The sequence below is a fragment of the Hyperolius riggenbachi genome, chromosome 2, assembly GCF_040937935.1.
Source record: "Hyperolius riggenbachi isolate aHypRig1 chromosome 2, aHypRig1.pri, whole genome shotgun sequence".
In the NCBI taxonomy this organism is placed as follows: Eukaryota; Metazoa; Chordata; class Amphibia; order Anura; family Hyperoliidae; genus Hyperolius; species Hyperolius riggenbachi.
This window is the reverse complement of record NC_090647.1, coordinates 347546278-347572483: the sequence shown is the minus strand read 5'-3', so window position 1 is coordinate 347572483 and position 26206 is coordinate 347546278. Positions and strand designations below refer to the sequence as shown.

The following is a 26206-nucleotide window of genomic DNA, read 5'->3' as shown; positions in this document are numbered from 1 at the left end:
ATCGTAATCTTTTCATAGGGGATCCAATACTTATATCACTTATTATTACAATGCACCCCAAGCTCTGACTTTGGGGTACTGGGTTTTTAAGGGCTCCTCTGATGTTATACTATCCCTCACAGCTACAATAAGCCAACCATTACAATTATAGACTGGTCATATCGTGGTCAAAGGGCAAACAATCAAAATCAGCAGGGGATCACATTTGTATTTCCCTTGTATGTCTGCATACTCCAAAAGAGCTCCAATTTTGCAGCATCCCGGTACACCTTTATGTGGTTCCAATATTTGCCATGCTGCTAGTCCAGTTTACTTTATCTCCTTGTCAACCATTCTTCCTTTGCTCCTTGAATGCCAAAGGGTGCTTACACGCATCCAATTCTGATTGGTCAATGACTGGCCAATTTTACATAGTATGAGTGCCACCAGATTTTGAATAACATGCACAGATAAAAGGAATAAAGTGTCAAAAAAGGTGATTATAAAGATGATCTTACAGCAGCCCAAAGCTTTGATTGTTCTGAAGTAAACCAACAAGCTGAAGTATAAGTAGAACTAAGTGGTTCTCACATCATTAGTGGTGCATCTGTAAGTTAATTGACAAACAGCAGAGAGCTCTTAATCCTTTCACAGGAAAGCAGCTGGACCCCAGCGAACGTGGAATCATTTAACACTCTTGTGCAAAAGGAAGGTAAAGCATAAACGGTACTAAATCAACTCTATCCCTGCTTAGACTATGCAATGGTAATGGATTACAGAGAGCCCCTGGTTGCTTACTGTTTGCATGGGCTCCAGTTTGCAGGAAGTCAGTATATGCACAAAAAACACTGCTGTGGTGTACTACTGACTGTTGGTGTGAACATTTTCCTATACCTCTCTATGCAAAGTCTTAGTGCTAACCATCACCGTTTATGATAGCATTGGAAAGGCTTCTATTGTAGTGGTGACCTTAGGAAACACTGCCTCTTACTGTCACTGTCAGCCCTTGCTCTGCACTTCCTCAATTTCAGGAGCTCTCTTCTTCTTCTCCTGTGTGCCCTGCAGCTTTCTTATACTGGACCTCTATTCTTTAACTCTCTGCTGCTCTCTACAGATAAGCAATCTATCCATTCTAAATCCATGCTTTTTCATGATGTTATAAGCGATTAGCATTTAATGTGAAACAGAGTTTATAGTAATGTTTAGGCTGGATTCATACTATACCAGAGAAAAAACTGATCCTGTAAAAACTGATCCATTTTTCGTTTTAGTGGATCAGTTTCTTACATTGTGCATCAATTTTCCTTCTGTTTTGTTCACTACCGACCTCACCATGTTTCTTTCCCAGCACTCCCAGCCCCTCACCTTCCCCGCTGACACCGTCCATTGAAATCCTCAGCTGCTGCTGTCAACATCCACTCGGCTCGCTGCATGCTGATCCCGAGGCCCCAGCAGATACATCAGTCCACAGTGAACCAATGAGAATCCTCCCAGGGAGGGTTAAGGTTCATTCAGATCATTCAGCGCAGATGGCTGTGCGATCGGAACGCAACGTGTACGATCGCACACCATCTGCTCTACAGTGCGCTGCAGATCCCATTCACTACAGTGAATGGGATCTGCGTTGCGATTCCCGAAAATGCATACAGCAGTGCAATAGTGCATTGCACTGCTGCGCAGCGCATATGATGGGAACGGTAGAAGAGCTGTCTATGCCCTTCTACCGTTCTTGCGTGTCGCACACTACATGCGCTGCCAAAATGTGCACGGCAGCACGTATAGTCTGAACTAGGTCTTAGGGGTGTTTGGGAGATGATGATTCCCATTGATCTATTGCAACCAATGAGGCACCTGAGATGCCAGCATTTGTTCCATGCAGGGACCTCAATGAATGGCAGGTGAGTATCTTGCAAAACACATGCGACAAGTAGCTTAGTGAGAACATACACCATCTGTTCTCATAGGCTAGCATTATTTCCATTGACCTCCATCTCCATCCATTGCGTCCATTGGGTCGATCTGGAAAAATTATGCAGAGCCCATCCTTGCACTCCACTTGCCGGGACGCAATGACTGGATCCTATAGCTTTTAGAGTATTTCTGTATTTTATAAGATTTTAATTTGAAATCCATGGTCACTTGTGTTGATAAACGGATATCCTCAAATATCAACTGATCCATGGAAATTAACCAAGCAGATTTTGTTCTTTACAGAATCATCAATGCTGGCACCTCTCTCCATTGCAATACCAGCTCATCACATCAAGCATATGGGCTGGGATAGCTCAGTGTTGGTCATTATTCGTACTATTTGTGCATCTAAAGGGAAAACACAGCCGACACCAGTTTAAGAACAAACTTTATTGTAAATGTTGTCCAGCAATTCCTTGTTCTCTGGGGGTACATGATAACATATACATGCATTGGCACAGACACTAAAGCACACAGAGGCATCCCAACATTGTGTGTGGCTTTCATACATTACATGTCACTAGCTACTAGGCCTTGGATATGAAATGTTCATCTGTTATTGTCAACATTGGCCTTGTTTACACTAGAAATGTGAAAAAGCAGATGTTCAGGTTCCTACACATTTGCATGCATTTGTACTCTTTATTTGTGTTCTGCAATGCATTCCTCCCTGTATTTTTGCATGCAGCAATGTGTGTTTACATGCATTATTGTATAGAAAAATGAGCATGTGCGCTAAAATGAATACATACGCATGCCCTTAAGCCCATTACCTATTGACCTTTCTTGCCATGCATTGCACTGACACTGCTGTGTCATAATAATACACTACAAAGCACAGGTGTGAAGTGTAATAAGAAATCTATGGACTCTCCTATATCCTTACAGATGGTAGCCATACACTGGTCGATTTGCCATCAGATTCGACCAACAGATAGATCCCTTTCTGATCGAATCTGATCAGAGAGGGATAGTATGGCTACCTTTACTGAAAACAGATTGTGAACCGATTTCAGCCTGAAACCGTTCCCAATGGCCTCAATTCACTAAGCTTATCTCCTGTCTTTAATAACTCTTCTGAGCTGTTTCTACAGTTAGCACCATGGTGATAACTGTAGAAACAGCTCAGAAAAGCTATTAAAGTTGGGGGGGAAACTTAGTGAATTGAGGCCAATCGGTTGTGGTGGTGCTGCTGCCGCTGCTCCCGCCCGCATGCCCGCATACATTACCTGCTCCGCCGGCATGACTGCCCCCGGTCACGGCTGCTCCGTCTCCGCTCTGGTCTCCAGGTCCAGCATGCTTTACTTCTTCCTACCCGGCAGGAAGTTTAAACAGTAGAGCGCCCTCTACTGTTTAAACTTCCTGCCGGGCAGGAGGAACTGAAGCATGCCGGAGACCAGAGCGGAGACAGAGCAGCGGTGACCAGGGGCAGTCGCGCCGGCGGAGCAGGTAATGTATTGCCGCTCTATAGCGTCGGTCATCGGGCACTCGAACGCCGCTAGCGACGCGCTCCCTACCCGCGGGCGATTTTCCGCACGAAGCGATCTACGGGATCGGACGAAATGGATCGAAATTCGGCGTGTAGCGCGAACGATTGGCAGCAGATTCGATCCCAGTGATCGAATCTGCTGTCGAAACGGCGGCAAATCTGGCCAGTGCATGGCCAGCTGTCCTAGTTTCACCAAACTGCGGTATGAGGCGTGGCACCAATAGGATAATGGGCGGTGCTCCCGGCAATCTTACCGTGGTTTAATAAATCAAGGCCTGTTTGTGGTGCGCTAAAACGCACATAGTGTGAACAAGCCCCAAGTGTCTTTTTTTTTCGGCTAATAAAGTTCTAAAGATAATTTTATCAAAGCTTACACAAATTCTCATCAGTTACCTGGTTAAAACCATCAAACTTCTGATACCTGATAGGCTGCTGACTTTACTACAGTGGTCTCTAATGTTATCATTTTAATGATTTGCTGTTGTTACATAGCAAAGTATGATGGGAGCTGAGTATTTGAAAAGCAGTGGGCAGTTCCTTATGAGCCAGAGCTCAGCAACTTCTCTTAGAAACCAATGTTGTGACTGGAAGTGTGCACAAACCTAGAAAACCCCACCCTACCCTCAGTGTGATGCAGCGCCTATAGGCCACACACAGACGTGGACGTCAGCCTTACAGCAGTAATACACCCACCAGTAATCCTTCCACCAGGCAACCTAGGCAGATGGCTGGGGCCTACTGGATGTCAAGGGGCCCACCAACCACCCTCTCTGATCTCTCTCCACTTCCGCTTACCAAAAAGACCACGAGGGAGCCCCAAATCTACTACCTTCCTAGGGCCCCGTTACATCTTAATCCACCTCTGGCGTTACCCTGCGTCGTCTGGAAGTGCACCGGAAGTTGCTGTTTTTTTTCTTCTGAATCACACCACTACCGCAGCACATACTGTAGGTATAAAAGGACCTTAAAACCTCCCAGTGGTCTTTTAATGTGTACAGTCAGTTTGCCTGTATGGCTTTACTGACAACCAGGCATAGTTAGCTCAATGTTATTCTGCTATTACATCTTCTCCAATCTCTTGCTTTACTACTAAAAAAGTAGGCATGTCGTTTTTACTCTAGATAATGTCTGATGAGTCTATTACCAGGGGTTTTTCCAGGCTAGTGTTTGTCCTCAGCTTTACAGTACACCTGTATGAGAAAAACTCATCAGTGAAAGCAATATTGCTGGCCTCATCCTTAACCACTTCGGGACCACAGTCTTTTCGCCCCTTAAGGACCAGAGCCTTTTTCTCCATTCAGACCACTGCAGCTTTCACGGTTTATTGCTCGGTCATACAACCTACCACCTAAATGAATTTTACCTCCTTTTCTTGTCACTAATACAGCTTTCTTTTGATGCTATTTGATTGCTGCTGCGAGTTTTACTTTTTATTATATTCATCAAAAAAGACATGAATTTTGTCAAAAAAATGACTTTTTTAACTTTCTGTGCTGACATTTTTCAAATAAAGTAAAATTTCCTATACATTTGAGCGCGAAAGTTATTCTGCTACATGTCTTTGATAAAAAAAAAAACATTCAGTGTATATTTATTGGATTGGGTAAAAGTTATAGCGTTTACAAACTATGGTGCCAAAAGTGAATTTTCCCATTTTCAAGCATCTCTGACTTTTCTGCGCACCTGTCATGTTTCATGAGGGGCTAAAATTCCAGGATAGTACAAATACCCCCCAAATGACCCCATTTTGGAAAGAAGACATCCCAAAGTATTCAGTGAGAGGCATGGTGAGTTCATAGAAGATTTTATTTTTTGTCACAAGTTAGCGGAAAATGACAGTTTGTGACAAAAAAAAAAAAAAAAAAAGTTTCCATTTCTTCTAACTTGCGACAAAAAAAAATGAAATCTGCCACGGACTCACTATGCTCCTCTCTGAATACCTTGAAGTGTCTACTTTCCAGAATGGGGTCATTTGTGGGGTGTGTTTACTGTCCTGGCATTTGGGGGGTGCCTAATTGTAAGCACCCCTGTAAAGCCTAAAGATGCTCATTGGACTTTGGGCCCCTTAGCGCAGTTAGGCCGCAAAAAAGTGCCACACATGTGGTATTGCCGTACTCAGGAAAAGTAGTATAATGTGTTTTGGGGTGTATTTTTACACATACACATGCTGGGTGGGAGAAATATCTCCGTAAATGACAATTTTTTTATTTTTTTTACACACAATTGTCTATTTATAGAGATATTTCTCCCACTCAGCATGGGTATGTGGAAAAATACACCCCAAAACACATTATACTACTTCTCCTGAGTACGGCGATACCACATGTGTGGCACTTTTTTGCACCCTAACTGCGCTAAGGGGCCCAAAGTCCAATGAGTACCTTTAGGATTTCACAGGTCATTTTGAGAAATTTCGTTTCAAGACTACTCCTCACGGTTTAGGGCCCCTAAAATGCCAGGACAGTATAGGAACCCCACAAATTACCCCATTTTAGAAAGAAGACACCCCAAGGTATTCCGTTAGATGTATGGTGAGTTCATAGAAGATTTTTTTTTTTTGTCACAAGTTAGCGGAAATTGATTGTAATTGTTTTTTTTCACAAAGTGTCATTTTCCGCTAACTTGTGACAAAAAATAAAATCTTCTATGAACTCGCCATTCTCCTAACGGAATACCTTGGGGTGTCTTCTTTCTAAAATGGAGTCATTTGTGGGGTTCCTATACTGCCCTGGCATTTTAGGGGCCCTAAACCGTGAGGAGTAGTCTTGAAACCAAATGTGGCAAAATGACCTGTGAAATCCTAAAGGTACTCATTGGACTTTGGGCCCCTTAGCGCACTTAGGGTGCAAAAAAGTGCCACACATGTGGTACCGCCGTACTCAGGAGAAGTAGTATAATGTGTTTTGGGGTGTATTTTTACACATACCCATGCTGGGTGGGAGAAATATCTCTGTAAATGACAATTATTTGATTTTTTTTACACACAATTGTCCATTTACAGAGAGATTTCTCCCACCCAGCATGGGTATGTATAAAAATACACCCCAAAACACATTATACTACTTCTTCTGAGTACGGCGATACCACATGTGTGACACTTTTTTGCAACCTAGGTGCGCTAAGGGGCCTAACGTCCTATTCACAGGTCATTTTGAGGCATTTGGATTCTAGACTACTCCTCACGGTTTAGGGCCCCTAAAATGCCAGGGCAGTATAGGAACCCCACAAGTGACCCCATTTTAGAAAGAAGACACCCCAAGGTATTCTGTTAGGAGTATGGTGAGTTCATAGAAGATTTTTTTTTTGTCACAAGTTAGCGGAAAATGACACTTTGTGAAAAAAAAAACAATACATATCAATTTCCGCTAACTTGTGACAAAAAATAAAATCTTCTATGAACTCATCATACACCTAAAAGAATACCTTGGGGTGTCTTCTTTCTAAAATGGGGTCACTTGTGGGGTTCCTATACTGCCCTGGCATTTTAGGGGCCCTAAACCGTGAGGAGTAGTCTTGAACCCAAATGTCTCAAAATGACCTGTGAAATCCTAAAGGTACTCATTGGACTTTGGGCCCCTTAGCACAGTTAGGCTGCAAAAAAGTGTCACACATGTGGTATCGCCGTACTCAGAAGAAGTAGTATAATGTGTTTTGTGGTGTATTTTTACATATAACCATGCTGGGTGGGAGAAATATCTCTGTAAATGACACATTTTTGATTTTTTTTTACACACAATTGTCCATTTACAGAGAGATTTCTCCCACCCAGCATGGGTATGTGTAAAAATACACCACAAAACACATTATACTACTTCTCCTGAGTATGGCGATACCACATGTGTGACACTTTTTTGCAGCCTAGGTGCGCTAAGGGGCCCAACGTCCTATTCACAGGTCATTTTGAGGCATTTGTTTTCTAGACTACTCCTCACGGTTTAGGGCCCCTAAAATGCCAGGGCAGTATAGGAACCCCACAAGTGACCCCATTTTAGAAAGAAGACACCCCAAGGTATTCCGTTAGGGGTATGGTGAGTTCATAGAAGATTTTATTTTTTCTCACAAGTTAGTGAAAAATGACACTTTGTGAAAAAAACAATAACAATCCAATTTCCGCTAACTTTTGACAAAAAATAAAATATTCTATGAACTCATCATACACCTAACAGAATACCTTGGGGTGTCTTCTTTCTAAAATGGGGTCACTTGTGGGGTTCCTATACTGCCCTGGCATTTTACGGGCCCAAAACTGTGAGTAGTCTGGAAACCAAATTTCTCAAAATGACTGTTCAGGGGTATAAGCATCTGCAAATTTTGATGACAGGTGGTCTATGAGGGGGCAAATTTTGTGGAATCGGTCATAAGCAGGGTGGCCTCTTAGATGACAGGATGTATTGGGCCTGATCTGATGGATAGGAGTGCTAGGGGGGTGACAGGAGGTGATTGATGGGTGTCTCAGGGGGCGGTTAGAGGGGAAAATAGATGCAATCAATGCACTGGGGAGGTGATCGGAAGGGGGTCTGAGGGGGATCTGAGGGTTTGGCCGAGTGATCAGGAGCCCACACGGGGCAAATTAGGGCCTGATCTGATGGGTAGGTGTGCTAGGGGGTGACAGGAGGTGATTGATGGGTGTCTCAAGGTGTGATTAGAGGGGGGAAATAGATGCAAGCAATGCACTGGCGAGGTGATCAGGGCTGGGGTCTGAGGGCGTTCTGAGGTGTGGGCGGGTGATTGGGTGCCCGCAAGGGGCAGATTAGGGTCTAATCTGATGGGTAACAGTGACAGGTGGTGATAGGGGGTGATTGATGGGTAATTAGTGGGTGTTTAGAGGAGAGAATAGATGTAAACAATGGATTTGGGAGGTGATCTGATGTCGGATCTGCGGGCGATCTATTGGTGTGGGTGGGTGATCAGATTGCCCGCAAGGGGCAGGTTAGGGGCTGATTGATGGGTGGCAGTGACAGGGGGTGATTGATGGGTGGCAGTGACAGGGGGTGATTGATGGGTGATTGACAGGTAATCAGTGGGTTATTACAGGGGAGAACAGATGTAAATATTGCACGGGCGAATTGATAAGGGGGGGGTCTGAGGGCAATCTGAGCGTGTGGGCAGGTGATTGGGTGCCCGCAAGGGGCAGATTAGGGTCTAATCTGATGGGTAACAGTGACAGGTGGTGATAGGGGGTGATTGATGGGTAATTAGTGGGTGTTTAGAGGAGAGAATAGATGTAAACAATGGATTTGGGAGGTGATCTGATGTCGGATCTGCGGGCGATCTATTGGTGTGGGTGGGTGATCAGATTGCCCGCAAGGGGCAGGTTAGGGGCTGATTGATGGGTGGCAGTGACAGGGGGTGATTGATGGGTGGCAGTGACAGGGGGTGATTGATGGGTGATTGACAGGTAATCAGTGGGTTATTACAGGGGAGAACAGATGTAAATATTGCACGGGCGAATTGATAAGGGGGGGGTCTGAGGGCAATCTGAGCGTGTGGGCAGGTGATTGGGTGCCCGCAAGGGGCAGATTAGGGTCTAATCTGATGGGTAACAGTGACAGGTGGTGATAGGGGGTGATTGATGGGTAATTAGTGGGTGTTTAGAGGAGAGAATAGATGTAAACAATGGATTTGGGAGGTGATCTGATGTCGGATCTGCGGGCGATCTATTGGTGTGGGGGGGTGATCAGATTGCCCGCAAGGGGCAGATCAGGGGCTGATTGATGGGTGGCAGTGACAGGGGGTGATTGACGGGTGATTGACAGGTTATTGACAGGTGATTGACAGGTGATTGACAGGTGATCAGGGGGGATAGATGCATACAGTACACGGGGGGGGGGGTCTGGGGGGGGTCTGGGGAGAATCTGAGGGGTGGGGGGGTGATCAGGAGGGAGTAGGGGGCAGATTAGGGACTTAAAAAAAAAATAGCGTTGACAGATAGTGACAGGGAGTGATTGATGGGTGATTAGGAGGGTGACTGGGTGCAAACAGTGGTCTGGGGGGTGGGCAGGGGGGGGTCTGAGGGGTGCTGTGGGCGATCAGGGGGCAGGGGGGGGGGGAAATCAGTGTGCTTGGGTGCAGACTAGGGTGGCTGCAGCCTGCCCTGGTGGTCCCTCGGACACTGGGACCACCAGGGCAGGAGGCAGCCAGTATAATAGGCTTTGTATACATTACAAAGCCTATTATACACTGTTGCAGCGGCGATCCGGATGCCAGTAACCCGCCGGCGCTTCCGAACGGCCGGCGGGTTACGGCGAACGGGGGGCGGAGCCAGTCCCCGGCGGCTGATCGCGTCACGAATGACGCGATCGCCGCATAGCCACTCCCGCAGCCGCCCCCGCCGATGGGCGTATTGCGGTCGTTTGGGCCCAGACTTTGCCGCCGCCCATCGGCTGGGGGCGGTCGTTATGTGGTTAAAGAGAACCCGAGCTGGATGTTCAGGGGGCAGATGGGACACAGAGGCATGTTGTCTGCTTAATGCCATGGCTCTGTGTCCCCCAACTGCCGCTCTCTGACCCCCACGCCCCGCTATAACCCCCAGAGTTTAGCTACAAGATTTGTCGCTAACTCGGAGGTAAACACAGGGGAGATGAATTCGGTGTTCAAAACGCCCGCCTGGCATTTCTGCAGGGTTTCCTGTGCTGCCATTGGGCAGCTCTCTCTTCCTGGCCACGCCTCCTGCCGCTCCCCTGCCTCCCTGCACGCTATGCAGTCACACAGTCTCTCAGTGCAGCATCGTGACCTACAGGTCACGAAAGTGAAAGTGGGCCATTGCGGCCCGCGGGAGAGGCGGTTTTTGCGGCTACCTGATCTGCTCAGCCCCGCAGATCAGGTAGCCTACTTTTTTTTCATTTTTTGAGCCCACCTTGGGCTCTCTTTAAAGGCAATTGAGAGGGATCTTGCTGATCCTCTGCCTTTAGTACATTAAGCCACAGATCCAAAACAAGTATGCAGATCAGGTGTTCCGACTGATGTCTGCCTATACTACCCGTATGTTTGTTTCATTTTACACTAAAGAAGCCAAAATGATCAACAGGATTGCCAGGCAAATAACCTTATTCAAAAGGTAATAAAGGTAGCATCCTCCATATCCCGCTCACTACAGGGTTACTTTAAAAATGGAATCTTTCTGGCTTCTGATCTGTCTTGCTGAAGTATTGATCATCTGGCTGCAGTCTTTTCTACATGACATATCTGGAACACATCTGCAGATGCTCCTCTGACACGCCTAACCTATACACTTTTCAAGTGGCTTGAAAGGTACAACCAAAGAATCTGAATTTTCAGTCTAATATTTCAAGAGTAAAGTCAGCAATTGCAGCCTCCCTACTTTTCTCCTGATGTGTTTCATTGATGTCTCAGGAGCACCTTGACGTCATACTGCACCTGATTTACTAAGGTGCTCTAAGGTTGGAGAAGATTCAACAATAGTGGAGAATCTAATCAATCCTGCACTACCTGGCCGCGGCTAATCACATGCTGTCTGCTACCACCATAAATACCATAAAAGCATCACGTGCAAGTTGACCTCCTAACCTTTGACCATTTAAGTTGGAAAATGTATAAACTCAAGTATAAATTACAATTATATCCATGTCTCCAAAAACGATTGCCCTGTCTACCAACAACAAGCAGTGCAATTGCCTCCAACAAGTATTATCTTGACCCCCAGTACTACATTTTCCCCAAAATATTACCTCCAGCATTGCCTCAAGTATTGCCATGTCCTTCAAACAATGCCATGTCCCACAAGTATTGCCACCAGAATTGCCATGCCCCTCCCTCTCCCCCCACACAATATTATCATGCTGTCCCCATGTACTGCCATTTGCTTCCAGGATTGCCATATAACCCAAGCCCTGCCAAATAGTACAAACAGGTAAGGGTAAACATCCAGAATATATCAGATGAACAGTACAATATAATAAGATGACTGTAATATAACAAGGTAAACATAAACAACAGTACAATGTTGCTCCCAGGTTAAAGGGTGTACAATACCGTAGATTTATAAGCAGACCATTCAGCCCAATGAGACTGGAATTTCTCATAGGTAGAGGAAATAATGCTAGCTAATCTATCAGTATCCATGATAATATCCATCCTTTGCTCAAATTGTGAAAGTGGAAGGGTGGGTTGCTTCCAATTACCGGAGATCACCGGGGCATCAGCAAATAAGAGGGCCTGAGTAACAGTCATAAAAATATTCCAAACTTCAGTCCAAAAGGACTGCGCAACCACACAGTCCCAGAAGACATGAAAAAGACTACCTGTCCCCCGCAACTCCTCAAACACAGAGGAGTGTGGGCAGGGAAAATCTTATGAAGCTTTACAGGGGTATTATACCACCTCATCAGCAATTTGAGAGCAGAGGGTGGGGAGGATTTCTGTACCCTATCATAGGTAAGGGACCATTGTTTATCAGTAAGAACAGCTCTGCCTCCCAATCCAGGACATATTTAATGTTTAGGGTCAACATTAGCCACTATCAAGTCCTCATAGATAGAGGAAATCAATCCTCTTTTTCGGAGTATCACCCCTACATAACCTATCATAAAGGGAGGGGGCATCCACCCTTCTGCCAAGGCTCCAAGACCACAAAAAGTGCCTGTAATGAAAAAACCCTGATCTAGGGATATCTGTAGTAAATCCTATTTGTTCAAAGGAGACAAACATATCAGAGATCAAGAATTTTTTTAGCAAAATGCATACCATTGACCACCCACCATTCAAACGAACCCGGATCATCAAAGGCAGGGGCAAAATCCTGGTTACCAATCAAACGTATAGAGGAGATTACATAAGGAAATTGCCCGAACCTACGCTTCCATAAGGATATAATAAGAGAGACAACCTTATTATACTTAGAAGGGGCCTGGCAAGATTTTTACTGGAGGACAATAAAGGTTGTAAGGGCCCAGGGAGTCCCTCTCAAAAGTTACTCAGAGTGGGTGATCAGTTGAAGAGTACCAACAAACCATCTGGGCAAAATGAGAAGCTAAATAATAAGACCAGAGGTCAGGGAGACCTGCCTCACCCATATGTCTAGGCCTTTGAAGAAACTTACTACTAACATGCGGGGGGCACCTGTCCCAGACAAACTTTAAAACCTGAATTTGGACGGAGGCTAAAAAAGGATCTGGAAACAGGTACAGGAAGTGCACGAAAAAAAATCGGAGCCTTGGCAAGAAGGGTCATTTTATAGGCCTCCATACAACCAGACCAAGAGATTTTGTAGGTAAACCATTCCCTCAAAGTCCCCAGGATTGAGGCAAACAAAGGAGGGAAATTATGTTTAAAGGGACTCCGAGCAGTGCAGAAACTATGGAGAAATGCATATCATTTTAAAGCTCTTTTTCTCCTCTTTCCAATGACATATAAACCGCCGCCCTACGCCTTTTAGTTTTCGCTATTTTCGCGATTGAAATTGCCGCGGCCGCAATTTCGATTGCGAAAATAGAGAAAACTAAAAGGCGTAGGGTGCCGATGATTTAGGGGTCGTTAGAAAGAGGAGAAAGAGAACTTTAAAATGATATCCATCTTTCCATAGTTACATTGTATTACACAGGGCGACTTTTTCTCAAAGTCAGCAGCTCCATTTAGCAGAAAAAGTGGCCCTGTGTAATACAATGTAACTATGGAAAGATGGATATCATTTTAAAGCTCTCTTTCTCCTCTTTCTGACGACCCCTAAATCGTTGCCCTATGCCTTTTAGTTTTCTCTATTTTCGCGATCGAAATCGCGGCCACGACAATTTCAATCGCGAAAATAGCGAAAACTAAAAGGCGTAGGGCAGCGGTTTATATATCATTGGAAAGAGGAGAAAGAGAGCTTTAAAATGATATGCATCTTCCCATAGTTTCTGCACTGCTCGGAGTCCCTTTAAATAGGGTCTCATATGTTGAGGTTAACTTAATTCCCAAATAGGGTATATAATCCAGAGACCAATCGAAGGGAAAGTTTGCCTGATAAACCTTATAAACTTATGGGGGAAAATTAATTGGCATCATTTTAGATTTATAGGGGCTAATTTTTAAACCAGAAAAATTGAAAAGTTATCCAGAAGACTTAACAGATTAGGCATACATGTAAGTGGTTGGGTAATAAACAAAAAAGCGTCATCAGCATACATAATTGTTTTATAGGTAATAGAACCTTTTTCATAACCTTTAATATTAGGATTAACTTTGATAGCCCATGCCAAAGGTTCCATCATAAGAAAGAAAATTAAGGTGGAAAGCGGGCACCCCTGACGAGTGCCCCTTTGCATTGTGGACCAATGAAGAGGCAGAGGATGGCGAAGAGGGAACTATAAGCCTGAAGGGGGCTGGAGGAAGCCCCAGCTATGTATATGTTCTTTTTAAATCCCCATCTCAGGTACTCTTAAAGGAGTTAGCAGCTAAAATAAGAAAAATGAGCTTTACTCACCTGGGGCTTTCTCCAGCCCCCAGCAGCCGACTGTCCCACGCCGACCTCTCCGCTCCCCATCCGCCGTCGCTGTCTCCGTACTCGGTGCAGAAGCCGACCCCGAGGTTGTCCGCACTGCACTTGTACGTGGCTTACTGCGCAGGCACAGCAGCTCTGTACAACGTGGGCTTAAATTGACAGCGGTGGTTCGCACAGCTAGGGGCTGCTAGGGGCTGGAGAAAGCCCCAGTTCAGTAAAGCTCATTTTTCTTATTTTAGCTGATAAATCCTTTAAGGCCACTTAAACTTTAAAGTGAACCTTAAGCCAGAAAAAAAAAGAGTATTACTCACCTGGGGCTTCTACCAGCCCCCTGCAGCAGTCCTGTGCCCTCGCAGCCACTCACTAATCCTCTGGTCCCCCGCTGCCAGCTAGTTTCGTTTTTGCCGACAGGCCCGTCAGGACTAGCCACGCGTATCTTTTTCCGCATTCCCGACTGTAATTAGCGCTATTGCAGACCGCAACGCGTACAACATTACGCGTAATTTTGTACGCGATGCGGTCCGCAATAGCGCTAATTACGGTCGGGAATGAGGAAAAGGATACGCTTGGCCAGTCCTGACGGGCCTGTCGGCAAAAATGAAACTAGCTGGCAGCGGGGGACCAGAGGATTAGTTAGTGGCTGCGAGGGCACAGGACTGCTACAGGGGGCTGGTAGAAGCCCCGGGTGAGTAATACTCATTTTTGTTTTCTGGCTTAGGGTTCACTTTAAACTATTAAAGCGGAATGTAACCCAGAATTTCTTCTTTGCTGTAAAAGATTATTTACAGCATATACAGGGAGTGCAGAATTATTAGCCAAATGAGTATTTTGACCACATCATCCTCTTTATGCATGTTGTCTTACTCCTAGCTGTATAGGCTCGAAAGCCTACTGCCAATTAAGCATATTAGGTGATGTGCATCTCTGTAATGAGAAGGGGTGTGGTCTAATGACATCAACACCCTATATCAGGTGTGCATAATTATTAGGCAACTTCCTTTCCTTTGGCAAAATGGGTCAAAAGAAGGACTTGACAGGCTCAGAAAAGTCAAAAATAGTGAGATATCTTGCAGAGGGATGCAGCACTCTTAAAATTGCAAAGCTTCTGAAGCGTGGTCATCGAACAATCAAGCGTTTCATTCAAAATAGTCAACAGGGTCGCAAGAAGCGTGTGGAAAAACCAAGGCGCAAAATAACTGCCCATGAACTAAGAAAAGTCAAGCGTGCAGCTGCCAAGATGCCACTTGCCACCAGTTTGGCCATATTTCAGAGCTGCAACATCACGGGAGTGCCCAAAAGCACAAGGTGTGCAATACTCAGAGACATGGCCAAGGTAAGAAAGGCTGAAAGACGACCACCAGTGAACAAGACACACAAGCTGAAACGTCAAGACTGGCCCAAGAAATATCTCAAGACTGATTTTTCTAAGGTTTTATGGACTGATGAAATGAGAGTGAGTCTTGATGGGCCAGATGGATGGGCCCGTGGCTAGATTGGTAAAGGGCAGAGAGCTCCAGTCTGAATCAGACGCCAGCAAGGTGGAGGTGGAGTACTGGTTTGGGCTGGTATCATCAAAGATGAGCTTGTGGGGCCTTTTAAAGTTGAGGATGGAGTCAAGCTCAACTCCCAGTCCTACTGGCTCAGTGACTTGCAGGAAACTTTAACTGAAAAAAATGGCCAATTACTTATCTGGAGCTTCTTCCAGCCCCCTGAAGTCTTCCTGGTCCACTGGTGTCCCCCTCTGAACACTGGATGCGTGACCTCATGGCACGTGCCTCCTTCAACTGTATACAGTGGAATGCAAAAGTTTGGGCAACCTTGTTAATCGCCATGATTTTCCTGTATAAATTGTTGGGTGTTACGATAAAAAATGTCAGTTAAATTTATCATATAGGAGACACACACACAGTGATATTTGAGAAGTGAAATTAAAAGTTTATTGAATTTACAGAAAGTGCTCAATAATAAAGTAATAATATTAAAGCTGCAGTGGCCATTTTAGTAAAAAATGGCCTGGTCACTAGGGGGGTATAACACTGCGGTCCTCAAGTGGTTAATTTTTTTCTCTGAAGAGTAGACACATGGGGGTCTCAAAACAACTCTCAAATGACCTGAAGACAAAGATTGTTCACCATTATTGTTTAGGGTAAGGATACAGAAGAAAGCTGTCTCAGAGATTTCAGCTGTCTGTTTCCACAGTTAGGAACATATTGAGGAAATGGAAGACCACAGGCTCAGTTCAAGTTAAAGCTCGAAGTGGCAGACCAAGAAAAATCTCAGATAAACAGAAGCAATGAATGGTGAGAACAGTCAGAGTCAACCCACAGACCAGCACCAAAGACCTACAACTTGCTGCAGATGGAGTCACTGTGCATCGTACAGCAATTCAGCGCACTTTACACAAGGAGATGCTGTATGCGAGAGTGATGCAGAGGAAGCCTTTTCTCCGCCCACAGCACAAACAGAGCCGCTTCAGGTATACTAAAGCACATTTGGACAAACCAGCTTGATTTTGAAATAAGGTGCTGTGGACTGATGAAACTAAAATTGAGTTATTTGGGCATAAGAAGGGTGTTATGCAAGGAGGAAAAACAGCACAGCAATCCAAGAAAAACACCTGCTACCTACAGTAAAATATGGTGGTGGTTCCATCATGCTGTGGGGCCAGTGCAGGGACAGGGAATCTTGAAAAGTTGAGGGATGCATGAATTCCACTCAGTATCAGCAGATTCTGGAGACCAATGTCCAGGAATCAGTGACAAAGCTGAAGCTGCGCCGGGGCTGGATCTTTCAACAAGATAACAACCCTAAACACTGCTCAAAATCCAAGGCGTTCATGTAGAGGAGCCAGTACAAAGTTCTGTAATGGCCATCTCAGACCTGAATATAATTGAAAATCTGTGGTGTGAGTTAAAGAGAGCTGTCCATGCTCGGAGCCATCAAACCTGAACAAACTAGAGATGTTTTGTAAAGAGGAATGGTCTAAAATACCTTCAACCGGAATCCAGACTCTCATTGGAACCTACAAGAAACTTTTAGAGGCTGTAAAGTCTGCAAAAGGAGGATCTACTAAATATTGATTTCATTTCTTTTTTGTGGTGCCCAAACATATGCACCTGCCTAATTTTGCGTAATCAATTATTGCACACTTTCTGTAAATCCAATAAACTTCATTTCACTTCTCAAACATCACTGTGTGTGTCTCCTATATGATATATTTAACTGACATTTTTTATCGTAACAACCTACGATTTATACAGGAAAATCATGACAATTAACAAGGTTGCCCAAACTTTCGCATCCCACTGTAGATTGCAAAAGGACCATAGATTACGTTGTAATTCTGTACAGTATTATGTGTATTTTTACAGTGTTGCTAGATATACCTGTATGTATTATATGAATATGCTTTCAATTTACAGAATAACTTTTAAAGTGCATTGTGGGTAAGCAACTTTCTTTTTTATTATTATTGATTGCTTTCAGTACATTTTGTAACACACCCCTACTTTTTACTTTCATATTTAAACATTGGCTGGTATGGTGTGCCTGTCCTTTTGATTGTATTCATTGAAGATCTGAAGCATCAGCAATTGTGGGTTTGATTACATACTCAAAACGGCCAGAAACAAAGAACTTTCTTCTGAAATTCATCAGTCTGTACTTGTTCTGAGAAATGAAGGCAATTCCATGGGAGGAATTGGCAAGAAACTGAAGAGCATGTTCAATGCTTTGTACTACTCCCCCCACAAAGCAGCACAAATTGGCTTTATCCATAACCGAAAGAGAAGCACAGCTAGGCAAGAGAAAAAATAAATTAGAGTGTAGAGTCTGAGAACATCTCAGAGAGCCTCAACTGGCAGCTTCATTAATTAAATAGTTCCTGCAAAAGACTAGTCTCAATGTCAACAGTGAAGTAGCGACTCTAGAATGCTGGTCTTATAGCCAGAGTAGCAGAGAAAGAGCAGAATGGCCAATAAAGTGGAACCACAGAGATAAGCAAAGGAACAGGGGAAGTCTGGGCAGGGGAAGTCTGTAATGCTGGGAAAACAATATGAGATTTTTTTGGCAGATAGATGGTTCGATAGATAATTTCCGACATGTCCGATCTGATTTTCCATAGTTTTTCTGATCGATTTCTTATAGAAGTGAATGGAAATCGATCGGAAAATCAACCGGACAGTAAATCTGCGGAACAATCTCATTGTGTTTTCCCAGCATAATACAGTGTTATGTACAGACAAATCTAAGCTTGAGAAGTCTGGATTACAAAGGAAGACATTACTGAGAAGCCAAAAAATGAAAAGATGCTGGAGGAGTGCTTGATGTCATCTGTGAAATGATGTGTAGGCAATGTACTGGTTACAGTTTCTTTGGTGGTACTAATGTGGGAGATTCGTACAGTGTAAAGGGATATTACGGAGGAAAAGCCATCACCTAACTTTGCAGCACCATGCCATGTGGATGGTGCTTGATTAAAAACAATTTTGTGTGACTCAAAGCTCAGCTCCAAACCATGCTGTTGATATTACCATGCTGATGATATTCTACCTGTAATAGAGTGGTGGCCAGCACAGTCACCGAAACTCAACCCTGCTGAGCTGTTTTGGGGGCAGCGTGACTGAATTATATGTACGAAGAGCCCAATGAGCCAATCCAACAGATGGGATGAGCTTCAAGAAGTTAAGTGTGAACTTGTGATTATGAGCTAATGCAACTCAAGGGAGGAGCTTCAGGAACCATAGTTTGAACTTCTTCTGATTACTTCAACAAACTGACAATTTGAATGGCCAAAGTCTGTAAGGCTGCAATTACTGAAAACGGCAGATTTGTTTTACCAAACCAGTTTGAAGGACACAATTTAGTATACCAAATTTTGTCAATTGCCATATTTCTTAGTATTTAATTTCTATGTGACCCCAGATTTTTGAATGGCGTCGTAGTTTTTTGGATGAGAAAAAATGTCCGTTTTACAAACCTGGATGCAATTCTTTGGAGCCGTTTCCTTTTACTGCTACATTACCAACAAAGACTGTTAGCAATGGAGTTAAAGAGGAACTGCAGTGAAAATAACCTAATGAATACAATTGCTTATTTGTTACAATATTCATTTATAGATTATTTTGTCCATGTTTGCCCATTGTAAAATCTTTCTTCTCCCTGATTTACATCCTGAAATGTATCACTGGTGGTGAACTTTTTAGTTCTGTCAGGTGATCTGTACGGAATGTTTGTTTACTGAGAGTTCTATGCACAGAGGGAGATAGTGGTTGCTTGGCAGTTGGAAAAAGCAGTTATTTTTCACAATGCTATGAGATTCACAGGCACAAAACTGTCAGGACCATGGTCCATGATTCTCCATTAATGTTCATTAGATGTGCAGCTTTCACACATTCGCAAAACACACAAATTTTAATAAGTGTGAACCATGCCTACCATGGTGTTGCTATACCTTACTACAAACAATGCACTTGTTTCTCACTCAGGACAATGGAAGTCACAGACCTGAGACCCAACATGACCAGGCAAAATCCAGAAAATGCATTCTAGATGCAAAGGCTGAAACAGTTCACTGGCTTTATATATATATATATATATATATATATATATATATATATATATATATATATATATATATATATATATATATATATATATACATTGCTTACAGTATAATGGAATATTGTATGAGTGTGATGACAATGGATACACATACAGTTAATAATTTCTTAGAAAACTCAAATACTATTAAAATCAGTCAAGTCCTTTGCATATCACTTAGTGATAAACAATCACATTATATAACAATCCTTAGCAAGCAACACTTTACTATTATCCCTGATTTACATAACAATGAGGAAAATTGCATATTTGGATCCCATGCTGGGTAGAGGATTGTTTTTCACATTTCTAGAACAATTCAATTACAATTAAAATGCAGTTAAACATAAATAAATGCTACAAGGAAGAGAGCACCGAAGATGTTTCTGTGAATATTTACAGGCATTTTTGGGAAAATACTGAAAATTAGGCATTTGTATGGCATATGTACAGCACAATGAGGCACAGCCAGATCTTTTGTCATGTAGGCACTTAACGCATGCTAAAATATGGCAGTATTGTGCTTGTAAACATCATTACAGACAGATATTGAATATAATTTTGAAAGTACTGAGAATGATAATAGTGCAAGGATTAGAGTAAAATATAATGGTTTCATTTCTCCATTCATTTTAGAGGTAGCTTCTATGCACAATAGAATACAGTTTGCATTCATTCTTTATGCTTACAACCTTGAATAATGGACTCTACATTTACTACAATAGGACTGGGATATGTAGTTATATTAACACTGAGGTATACCAGTAATTGTTTTTTTTTAGTCCAACAATTCTCTAGTGTCTCTGTTTAAGTGGCCATGATTGTAATGATCTGTCTATGTCACTGCACATTTCTGTTGTGCCCCTTACCTGCCCTCTTCTCTGTAAGGTCCTCTACAGCCAATGGACAGGACTCACTCTGTGTGCTGGTGCGATGTGACGTGTCTTCAGATTTAGCAGTGGTTGGGGAATCCAGCTGAGTCGGTTTAGGGACATGTTTCTTTTTCTTCTTTGGAAGCTTTTGTTTGGCCATGGCAAGAGAATAATACATTCCAAAATTATTCACAATTACTGGAACAGGCATAGCAATGGTAAGCACCCCAGCCAGGGCACACAAGGCACCCACAAGCATGCCGGACCAGGTTTTTGGGTACATGTCTCCATAGCCCAGTGTAGTCATAGTGACCACAGCCCACCAGAACCCAATTGGGATGTTCTTGAAGTCTGTGTGACTACTTCCAGTTGGGTCTGATGCTTTTGCTCCGATTCTCTCTGCATAATAGATCATAGTTGCAAAGATTAGCACCCCTAAAGCCAGAAAGATGATTAGAAGAAGAAACTCATTTGTGCTAGCCCGAAGGGTGTGTCCTAAAACCCGCAGCCCAACAAAGTGTCTGGTCAGTTTGAAGATACGAAGTATCCTGACAAAGCGGACCACACGCAAGAAGCCCAGGATGTCCCTCGCAGCTTTGGATGACAGCTTATTAAGAGCTACCTCCAGATAAAATGGTAAGATGGCCACAAAGTCTATAATGTTTAGCATGTTCTTGATGAAAATCAGTTTTTCTGGACAGCAGATGATTCGGACCAAGAACTCCAATGTGAACCAGAAAACACATACTCCTTCTATATATGTCAACACGGGCTCCGTCTCTACTTCTCTCACTACAAGGACCTCTGTGACATTTCCTACTATGACCAACTCTGTTACATTCACGTCCAAAATAAAAGCTTCGTGAGTCTCCAAACAGAAGGTGGTGATAGATAGCAGGATGAAGAAGAGTGAAGTAAAGGCCACGAGCTGCAAGATAAAGAATTCAAAAGGCAAATATCAGTTTTCCATGCTGATCATGAATCAGAGCAAAACATTTGCATTTGATGTCTGCGTGTGTAACATGAAACCTATAGCTAGTCTGCAAATGAATCCAGCTTATTTTCAAAGTGCTGTTCTAGATTGTAACTCTCCCTAAAAGGATCTTTTAGTTTTACGTGAGTGGTGTGTTGCTGAATTATGGAGTTCCACAGAGGACCGGAGGAGGGAAAAATAGTGGCATGTGGTCACCACATGCCTTCAACATGTAGTTAAGGCTTAAACTGCATGGCTAGACCAGGGATGTCACACTCCAGTATTCAAGGGCTGAAGTTCTCACACATTTTTGGCACAGCTAAAATTAATTGATGGGACTGAATCATAAAGGGTGTGGTTCATCAAGTAGAATGCATATTTCCATTTCTCAATGCATCCTAAATACTGGCAGAGATATGCCCTCCAGGACTGACGTTCCACACCTGTGGGGTAGACAGTGTATTGACATTTCTTTTATCGTCTACCATTAGAAGGTGCTACATTTAGTTGTAAAAAGGAAATATTAGTACTCTTCTCGCCAGTGGAGTTTTGCTAATTTATCAAGTAAGGGTAGGTTCACACTTGTATGTGTGGAAATCACACATGCATTTTTTTCAAACACCATGCACAGCTGTATGTGAAAATACATTCATAAGAGAACATGCACGTTGCCTAAAAAAATGCTGCAGGCTATCCTAATTTTACTTTGCACATACGCGAATGAAAAATCACACGTAATATGAAACACCCATTGATTAACATTGGTTGTGCTGCGATTTTAAAAAACAGATAAATGCGCATAAATTTACCAAGTTTGAACCCTGCCTTGGGAAGTTCCAGGAAGATTGGGGGACTTTGTAGTATGGCTGTTTCACACCAAAAAGCGCTAGCGATTTTGGAGAGATTATTGGCAATCAATTTTCCTGTTGTACACTTGTTACAGAGTCACAACCACTTCAAAAAGCTTTTGAAAAAACACTGTAAAGTCCTGGTAATCAGAAAAGCTCTCTGAGGGCTGGTTCACACTGGGGGCTTGTGATGCGCTTTTGCTTGTCTTGAGGGTACAGTGCCCTTGAGGGTACAGTGCCACACTCAAAAGAAAATGTGAATAGAGGCAGCCATTCTGTAGAGTCACATCTGAACACAACCGCCTATTGAGGCACATCTGAGCAGTTGTGCACATAGCACAACTTGCATTATATACACAACACGCACACGGCTTGTATAACGCATGTTAGCCTATTTGGGCAACACGTGTCATACAAGCTATGTGTATGTTGTGTACATAACACAAGATGCATTATCTGTGCAATGCCCATTAAATAGAGTAAATGTTACTGCTAGTTAGTGAATCTGCCCTGTAGCCAGGTAATTTCCAGTTTCCCTTTGCAATCCCAGATTTCGGGTAGGAACACACTAGGCAAAATCGCATATGCAGTTTCCATAGCACATAGTGGAAAACGCATATGCGATTCTGCCAGGGGAGGACTGGGACCTTTTGGCCTGGGGGGACAACACAAACTAGAGGCCCATTTCACGGCATCCCCAGCCCAAAGCCATATCTTTCTTGTGTGCAAATCTTCACATTGTGATAACAGACAGACAGACAGACAGACACACACACTATGTACCTGATGCCTAACCCCATTTCTCCGCACAATCTACCTGTCTGATGCCTAACCTTAAAGGAGTTATCAGGCTTTTTTTTTTTTTTTTTTTTTTTATGAAAATAAGTGCTACTTACCCAGGGCTTGTCCATGCCCCAAGCTCCCAGCATGTCTCTCGCCGCAGCTCTGCAGTCAGCTGTTCGCTGCCTCCCAGCCCCCGGCGATGACGTCAGGCCGACTGCGCCTGTGCGAATGGCGCTGTCAATCACCGCCACATGGACCAGAGCGTACTGTGCAGACGCAGAACTAATGCGCCTGTGCAGTACACTCCGGTCCACGTGGCGGTGATTGACAGTGCTGCTCGCACAGGCGCAGTACAGGCCGACATCCAGGTCGGACTGGTGCCATCACCGGGGACTGGGAGGCAACGGCAGCGAATGGCTGACTGCAGAGCTGCGGTGAGGGACATGCTGGGAGCGTGGGGCTGGAGGAAGCCCCGGGTAAGTAGCACTTATTTCATTAAAAATGCCTGATAACTCCTTTAAACAACCCCCCCCCCCCCCACACACACACACACACACACACACAAATCTACCTACCTGGCGATGCCCAACCCCACTCCTGCCCATCCACCATACAAACTACTTGTCTGACACCAACCCCCCCCCCCCCCCTCCAACTACCTGTTTGACAGTGCCTAACTGCCTGCCTCCCCCCTCCCCTGCCGCCAATCACACCACAAGAAGAAAAAACGTTCCCCCTCAGGCCAGGGTCAGAATGGGGATGATTATCACACACACAAAAACTCAGAGGGCACTGGCCTGGGTAGAGAATTGAATTTAACAGCAGTAGCAGGCAGGCAGCAAAGTGTGAGTAACTCAGTGACAAGAAGGGAGAAGAAGTACAGAAACAAACTTTATAAAAACCACCTTCTCCTCTGGCGACCTGGACCCGACCGCCTCTATCCTCCTGTCTCCTCAGTCCTACACCTCCTCCACAGCAGCAAGCAGCTGTAGGTGGCAGCCAGGACAGCCAGCCACTCGTAGCCGCAGCTCCAGGCCTCCAGCCCCCCCAGCACAGAAAGCTGAAGAGTGAGACAGCTCACTCCGATGACACCTCAGGCACAGTAGCACAGGGGAGGACTGTGTCCGACTCCTCCAGCCAGGCCAGCCAGCCACTCGTAGCCACAGCTCCAGGCCCCCAGCCCCCCCAGCACAGAAAGCTGAAGAGTGAGACAGCTCACTCCGATGACACCGCAGGCACAGCAGCACGTTGCGGGCAACAATGGCTCCAGGCGGGGGGCAGAGTCAAGCAGGGTCAACCCACCAGGCCGGAGAGGACCTAAGCTATTTGTGTCCTTGTGCCGCTCACATCCACCACAGGCGCAGCCACGCACAAGGGCACACCACGGCCGGCCGCCTCAGCCCCTTCTCTGATTGGATACTTCAACTTGCCGGGAAATATCGCGCAAGGTTGCGATCCCCACTGCGAACCTGTCACCTGTGGTATGTCTGCGGCCGCTGCATATAGCAGTGGCTGGCCCTAATTACTTAAGAGTCGGGCGGCCCGGGGGGCAATTGCCCCCCGTCCCCCTGGGCCAGTCCTCCCCTGGATTCTGCCTAGTGTGTTCCTTCCCTACCCTTCAATGGCTGGGACAAAGTAGAAATCCAGGTGGTTGAATACGGCAGGAAGACTGTAAGCTGTTCTAAGAGGTGCAAGGCAGATACGGGTGTGGCAGGAAATGTCATAAAACAATGATTATTTTACCATCAATGAAACAATCAATGCTTCATATCCATCACAACCTGTTTTTTTTCTGATCAGCTAAATCGTCATCGAACGATCACCATTAGGGTGCCCACTAATAGTACAAGTTTTTGTAAAGAATTGCCCGACCGATCAGATTAATGCAGTAATATTAGCAGTGAATAAACCTTGTCAGTGTCCCAAATCAACTATAACTGATTCTAAAGGTGATCATTCAATGGCTATTTAGGCAATCAGAAAAACGTTTTTTACAGTTGGTTGTGGGAAGTACAGATTAGTTTATTGATGATGAAATAATTAATGTATTACGACATTTTATTTCTGATTACATTAATCTGATCGCTTGGCGATACTTTGCTAATAATTATACCGTTAGAGGACACCCTCCCAAGCGGTATGGACAGATATAGCCATCCATAAAAACATGCTGTGAACAGTATAAACATGCATACACATCAATACTCTCCTGCACTGTATACTAGACCCTTGCTTGACACATTTTGGCAAGTTACAGGAAAAAAAAAGTTTTAAAAGTAAATGTTATGACTTTTTGCACAGAAATCCTGGGGAAATCGAACGCCAGGAAGATTAAAGAGAAACCATGACCAAGAATTGAACTTCAACCCAATCAGTAGCTAATGCCCCCTTTTACATGAGAAATCTTTACCTTTTCACAAACGGATCGTCAGGTGGCTCTGTATGGCTGATATAGTGGTGAAACCCCTCCCACAAGAAACGGTGAGGACCATGTTCCTGGCAATTTCCTGTCTGTGAACCTCATTGCATTGTGGGAAAAAACAGCTGTTTACAGCTGTTTCCAACTGCCAAAAAAGCAAGCGGCATATCCTGTCACTGACATTACCTATCAGCAGTAAAAATGTCACTGAGGCCCAGTGCACACCAAAACCGCTAGCAGATCGTCAAAACGCTAGCGGTTTTGGGAGCAGAGAGCAGATATTTGGCCGGGTGCACACCAAGCGGATTTTGTATGCGATCCACCAGCCGCATCAGCCAGTGAAAACGCTTGGCTATTGTATTTCAATGTGTGGAGCACACCGGCGGTTTGAGGTTTTTTAGCAAACCGCAAACGCGCAGCAGGAGGCGCGTTTGCGGCTTGGCAAAAACCTCAAACCGCCGGTGTGCACCATCCCATTGCAATACATTAGCCAAGCACTTTTCCAGGCGGATCGCTCCAAAAACCGCTCGGTGTGCACTGGGCCTATGTGATAAATGTCAGAATGTAAATCAGGGAGAGGAAAGCTTTTACAATGGGCAAACACTGACTAAATCATTTATACATAATTATTGTAAAAATGAGCCACTTTTTTATTACATTATTTTAACTGGAGTTCCTCTTTAACATCTAGAAAAACTGTCTCTACTGTCACTTTCTCAGTGAGAGCCACCCACTGCAGCTTTAGAGAGCAGGCTACAACTAGCTCGGGTGATTCTTCACTGAAAATTGTACTGTTAGCGGGCTTCTTTAGAACAATTTACAGTCGATTTGGG

General features: G+C 44.3%; 1 protein-coding gene across 1 annotated transcript in view; it reads right to left on the bottom strand.

Annotated features, from left to right (window-relative positions):
- The window catches only part of KCNC4 (potassium voltage-gated channel subfamily C member 4), a 75887-nt gene that overhangs the window by 37100 nt on the left and 12581 nt on the right, over nt 1–26206 (bottom strand). Inside the window, exon 2 of the mRNA XM_068269544.1 lies at nt 20348–21278. Coding sequence (XP_068125645.1) covers nt 20348–21278 — 931 coding nt within the window. The remainder of the gene's footprint in view (nt 1–20347; nt 21279–26206) is intronic.